This window comes from Pundamilia nyererei, unplaced genomic scaffold, assembly GCF_000239375.1.
Source record: "Pundamilia nyererei isolate P.nyererei 1_Seehausen unplaced genomic scaffold, PunNye1.0 scaffold00036, whole genome shotgun sequence".
NCBI classification, from domain to species: Eukaryota; Metazoa; Chordata; class Actinopteri; order Cichliformes; family Cichlidae; genus Pundamilia; species Pundamilia nyererei.
This window is the reverse complement of record NW_005187437.1, coordinates 1,138,247-1,144,172: the sequence shown is the minus strand read 5'-3', so window position 1 is coordinate 1,144,172 and position 5,926 is coordinate 1,138,247. Positions and strand designations below refer to the sequence as shown.

At 42.1% G+C, this 5,926-nt stretch overlaps 2 protein-coding genes across 3 annotated transcripts in view; one reads left to right on the top strand and one right to left on the bottom strand.

The window, feature by feature from the left end:
* Positions 1–7: 7 nt before the first annotated feature.
* LOC102204489 (uncharacterized) lies at positions 8–2,565 on the bottom strand. 2 transcript variants are annotated; one of them, XR_311665.1, is made up of 4 exons: positions 2,196–2,565; positions 1,615–1,811; positions 967–1,378; positions 8–591 (listed from the first exon to the last, which is right to left on the bottom strand). XR_311665.1 is itself a non-coding variant. In XM_005730248.1 (3 exons), the coding sequence occupies exons 1-3, from the start codon at positions 2,538–2,540 to the stop codon at positions 447–449; spliced, it is 687 nt and encodes a 228-aa protein (XP_005730305.1). In that variant the 5' UTR covers positions 2,541–2,565; the 3' UTR covers positions 8–446. The 2 variants fall into 2 exon arrangements, 1 of the variants encoding a protein (XP_005730305.1); XM_005730248.1 differs by lacking the exon at positions 967–1,378.
* A 476-nt stretch (positions 2,566–3,041) lies between these two features.
* The window catches only part of r3hdm4 (R3H domain containing 4), an 8,855-nt gene continuing 5,970 nt past the window's right edge, over positions 3,042–5,926 (top strand). The window contains exons 1-5 of the mRNA XM_005730247.1: positions 3,042–3,252; positions 4,386–4,543; positions 4,842–4,963; positions 5,247–5,364; positions 5,431–5,516. Coding sequence (XP_005730304.1) covers positions 3,212–3,252; positions 4,386–4,543; positions 4,842–4,963; positions 5,247–5,364; positions 5,431–5,516 — 525 coding nt within the window. The 5' untranslated portion in view covers positions 3,042–3,211. The remainder of the gene's footprint in view (positions 3,253–4,385; positions 4,544–4,841; positions 4,964–5,246; positions 5,365–5,430; positions 5,517–5,926) is intronic.

The window sequence follows — 5,926 nt, the reverse complement described above, 5'->3', positions numbered from 1 at the left end:
GTCCTGTTACTGCACCAAGCTCAATTTCAGTGAGCTCTCTCCAACAGCACATTCTTTCGGGAATCTTTGTAAAGACAGACGGCATGCTAGCTGCTTTAATTCAACAGTACAGACTTACTCCCAATGCTTTTGTCCATGTAGTGTAACCTTAAAGGCTTCTACAGCTGCGTGCTGTAATTTCCCAGCTCCCTCTCTTATATTTCCTGTCTAACTCTGGAAAAAAGGCAGAAAATGTTTAATAAAAGAGCAACAATTATACTAAAATGCCCTGAAATACTGCAGAACTGAAACTGTAAGCTGGATGTCTCATTTTGGAATGAATATGCTGTTCTACTTGAATATCAGCTGTAAGATGTACGTTATTTCCTTGAAGTATGGTAGCTTAAAAGAATGTCTGGTGTTCTGAAAAAATTAAAAATATCTGCAAGTTATGTGTGGTTGTTGAGTCACTGCGGCGTCTGAGCAGTCAGGTGGTTTGGCTGCACCATCTTGAGGAAGATGAGAGGCGCTTTGGGTGCAGGATGAAGTGGAGGAAGGCTCATCTGTCTGTTTACCCTGCAGGCACCAGGTGATCTGTCTTTTCCAGCTCGTCTGTTTTAAAGGAGAAAAAAATGTAGAATCAAATTTAACCGTTTATTTGGTGTAGATATTTACGTGTACACACACGAAACCTGCATAAAACTTGCTCTTGTGATAATATTTGTTCAGTTCAGCTTGGAGTATTAACACTAAATTTAACTAACTGACATGATTTTATGTGTCACTGACTGTCAACAGCTCCTGTGGATTACGTACTACAGAAGTCAATAAAAAAAATAATTTTCTTAAAGAAATAATCGACACAAATAAATATCAGCATTTAGAAGACATCATACTTCTTGGGGTAAATAAAGTATATTTAAAAAAAATTAAGGGAATGCTCGATCATCACAGTGTGACACAGAATCAGTTAAACTTCAGGGATACCAGTGTGTCCAGTTAGGAAGCAGAAACCACTGTGAATCCTCCTGGTTTGGTACAAATGAAAGCAACTCCATGAGGATGCCGTGACCTCCTGATGTCCTTCAGCGGGACCTGAAGGAACATCATCCAGCAGTCCCGGGTTTACAGTGGGTCAGTAATGGCCTGAGCAGGCATATCGTTGATGCAGGCCAGTCAAGCTGCAGGGTGCTAGACTGTGAGAACAGGACATCAGGGCCCCGTGGACTGCATTTCTGGCAGTTTGATGAAAAATCTGCCCGTGAACAGCCCACTGGAGGTCATTCTGTGGGGCTGTGGCAGTGCTGTCCCACTTCAGACAATAGTCTGCCCTTCTACTGCCCTGTCCAGCTCTCCTTGTGCGAAGGCCCATCTCCTGGTATTTCCTTCAGTCTTGAAACTGTATTGAGAGAGACAGCAAAACCTCTGACCACATCTTGAAGGAGTTTGACTACATGTGTAGGTACTGTCTCATGCTACCACTAGTGACAAGGACATGAAATTATAAAGTAGAGGAAAAACTAGAGAAAATCCCCTACAAAAACATCCCCTTATTGTCTTATTGTTGCTGCTATCTAACTGGACAGACTGCTGTCCCTGAAGATTAACGGAAACTGTAACATCCATCAAACGTACACGCTGCCCCGCTTCCCATCCTGCTGCCCGACACTGCTCTGATCTGTAAAGGCCACGAGGAGCTGATCAGTCCGGTCTTGTCTCCATAGTCCTTCCTCGGCCCCTCTCCTCTTCTTCCTCAGTCTGTATGTGACAGTTTGCAGCAGTGCATTCAGGCTGGACAAGGTGATGTCAGGAAGCTGAACCTCAGCCGATGTCTGCACAGAAAAGAACAAACTCAAAATATGGGACAATCTCTGAAGCTGTGGGGCTGGAGGGACAAAGGATAAAAATGTTGTGCAGTCCCATATAAAGACAGGCATATGCTCATGCTAAATAAGCCCTGACTGGAAGCCTACATTTCCCACAATCCAATCTTTAAGCTGCCAACTTCTTTTAGACATTGTCCCAGCTTGCTACATGCTGCGTTTCTTTTCTGATGCTCAACATCTACTATTTCTACAGGCTGAGAGGTGCTCCCCCTCAACCCTTCACCTGTGCTAAATCAGTAGACTGCCTCTAATGTTTAATACACTTCCATCAAGGACAGGAACCACTATGTTCAGAAAATGTCCCAGTGAATGGATCTGAAACTAACTCACACTCTTGGAGAACAGGGGATTGTCTATCCAGGGCCTGATGTCTGAAGCCTGCGCTGTAACTGCTCCACTGCCTCCAAAGCCTTCTGCTCCAAGCTTTGCAGAGCTGGTTGTTGCTTGTTGATGCACAGTGATGGCAGGCAGAGGAGTGAGAAAGCCTGAGCTCTGATCAAATGGTTTTAGTTCGCTTATAGGCGGCGGCAGAAATGGAGAAGTCAGTGAGAGTCTTGCTTTGGTTGTTCTCTCTGAGGTTAATCCTGACTGGAGCTCAATTGCGTTTTGTTTCTGTTCCACTAGTTTGCTGACAGATGGGTCTCTGCTGCTGGTTTCTGTTTCCTGTCGACTCATGGAGGTGTTGCTTTCTTCTTTCTCATCTTCCTCCTCCTGCTCAGTCTCCTTAGCCTAGGTTAAAACCGGCAAAGATCGTCTATGAGAAAGATGCAAAATGACCCACTAAGGAGACGTTTAAAAACAGCAACAACATCAAACCATTTTCTTAGAAATAAATCTGAAAGCTTTTTTTCAGCTGCTTTCAAATGTCTTTGTTAAGAATCATATGCAATTAAAATTATAACCTTTAGGTTAAAGTGAATGCTTCAGTTTTAAACAGATACTCACTGGACAATGATAAATTTTGCTTATTTCTACACTCTATTGCATCAACGAATGTTTTAGTAATAGTCAAAAATAAAATGTTTCCAAACAAATTCATGGTCCATGTTTTATCATTCATCCTGAAGTCTTGTGTTATGAAGGATTTGTCCTCCAAATGTATTGTATTCATTTATAGTCATGTGAGACTACAAACTATGGACGGAGTGAGTGCTCTCTGTGTTTTCCTCTCTTTGTTTGTGGAAAAGACAACAGCCTACTGTCAAGCTAGCAGTCAGCAGCTAGCTGCTCAGCTGATAATCTGTCCGGTTTTTATATTTCTTGTGTCAACTGTATTGATTTACTTTGTTCTCGATCTGTAAAGATACAGACAGTGGGATCTTTCCGCCTATTTTTTCTGGAATAAGATGGTCGTTTTGACAAATAGCAATGAAGAACAGGATTATATGTGAGTAAAAAAAAACAAAAATACGAGTCTGTTTCGTTAGCCGGCTGGCTAGTTATTAGCCGGTAAAATAAGTCATATTAACATAAATAGCTAGGCTTATTTTCAGGAGTCGTTGCTTGTATTAGTTGTATTGCAACGTTTCCTGCACATAAAAATTTCAATACACTCTGTAGTTGGTTTTGGTTATTTAAGAGTTAAAGGGCAATTTAAACACTTGTCCTTGTTAGCCTTTTAGCACCTAACTAGCCTTCCTGTAGCGGAGTCTAAAGGTGAGAGGCGGTTCTAATGTTCAAAATCCTGTTTTAAGCCAGAAATCGCAACACCGACCATAATAACTAATACGCGTTTTTAAGGTTGCATTGAAACATGTTTCGTTAGGTCTTACTTATTAAACTAAGGTTTGGATGCCAGAGGGAGAGAATGGGCGAACCTAAATAGTCCAGGCACAGATTACATCATATTATGTTGCTAATAACCTGCAGAGCTCAGGCTAAAAATGGCATCAGCATGTTGACAACTGAGCTCACAGGAAGAAGCTCCAGCAGAGGCGGTCCACACAGACACCCACTGACCTACATCTGAAGCTGCTGTGGGATGCTCTGCTCTGTTCTGACCCAGTTACACAGAGAAACCAGAGGAGGGAAAAATCTGCAGTTTTCATGGGTGTATTTTCAGTTTTAGTAGGATAAATGTCATCTATATGCTTTCATCTTATTTATTCCTCAGATAAGGTGATTACATGGCCATCCATGTAAATATGCGTATTTCAATAGATTTTTACTACAGCTGTTATTACATGTCGTTTCATGGTGAAATTATTATTGTGCACCTGTACCAGGTGTTGTGCAGGAAAGGCTGTAACACAATAAATAAGTAAATAGTCAGTTATATGTGTTTATCCTGCTAAGGGCTTCTGTGAACCGGGCCTGTTACAGGGTACACCTTGCTTTTACTTTCACATCTGAGCATTTGAATAGGTTTAAATAAAGCAGCTTAAGGAACAAGTAGGCTGACTTGATTCCCTTGAAATTCCAACAACTCAATCAGATTTTGAGATTGGAAGCTGGAAATTCTTCTGAAAGATATATCAACTCAAACTCACTAAACTGATCCACTGTGCTCTGTTTTTCCAGCCTGGTAGAGGAGCGTAAATGCACCTCATTGCCTAGCTCTCCTGCCAAGCGAGTGTCACCCACCAAAAAGAAACAGTTCTATATCAACCAAGCCATCCGCAACTCTGACCTCACACCCAGGGCCAAAGGCAAGAAGAGCCTCCGCCGACAGGAGAACAGTAAGCTCTCATTTTACGTAAATTAAAAGAACGGCGTCAGAGACTGCAGGCTGAGCAATGCTGGGAAAGCATTGAAAGGATTACTTTGGGGAAGAGTCTCTGTGTGCAAGTTCAAAATGTTTTATAGGATGTATTTGAGGCTCCCGAGGCTGCTGGGCAACATTTTTACAAAGAATTCTGACGTTAGTGGCTTCAATACCTTAGAGGATGAGAAAAACGTTTACATTAGTTATAAAGTCATAAACCTGTCATTGCTTTGCTCATTTATCTCTCTCTAATCTTCTCCTTTGAAAATTAGCACGCTACCTTGCTAATCTCCTTGAGAAAGATGAGTGCTCCAAAGACGATCTGGAGGTTTGCAGCAACCCAGCCATCCCATCCATCTTCTATGAAGTCTGCACCAATGGAAACTATGTAGAGGTACACAAATTAGTGGCATTTGTTGCAAAAGTGCGAACGGCTTAAGAAAAGATTTATAATTTCACCGTGTCATGTTCTCAAATTTTATGTACTGTGTGCGCAAATATTTACCGGAGAGGTCCCACAGGAAACTGCCGCTCAAAAACCGTGTTTGTGTGTCCAAAGAAATGTAAACTGTGTGGTTTGGCTTGTGCGAGGTCTCACAGGGCACGGGGTTTTGAAGACCACCTAGAAAGATCAGGAACGCTGACTAATGTCATTTCTTGTCTTGTTGTTGTTTTAGCCGTGGAACGACTTCATGAATTGCTCTGGTGAGGAGCAGGAGAGGCTGCTCTCTCTGTTGGAGCTGGAGGAGGCCAAGAAGAAAAACACCAACCAGCTCCTCAAAGACCAGAGGAATGGTAAGTCTCACCCTTTGAGCCTTTAAAGTGAAGCTGTTTGTCTGACTTTGTCGTCTCTCTCTGCAGTAAATCCTGCCTTCACTGCTCAGGACTGCTTCCAGAGAATTGATCGCAGGTTGCGAGCAACTCTGAGGCGGAAACAAATCCCCATGGTGAGTGTCTTCTCTGCTTCAAATCTCTCACTGTTTGGTCAGTGATTGCATTACTCATGTATTTGAAGTCGTTGTCTTTATAGTAAGTAGGGGTGGGCGGTATAAACGGTATATTAATTTGGCCAACGGTAGAGATTTTGACTATACCGCTCTACCGCGATAGCACATTTTGTTGGTGTCAACAAGCTGCGCCTGTTTTGGTCAGTAAGCACAACCAGAATTCATACATAAGGCACACTGTCGATTTTTGAGAAAATTAAAGGATTTTAAGTGTGCCTTATAGTGTGTAAAATACGTTATACAGAAGAAAATAATATATCGTGATATATATCATTACCGCACATGCTTCAAATTATACCGTGATATGGATTTTTAGGCCATATCGCCCAGCCCCAATCCGGTTGTTCAGT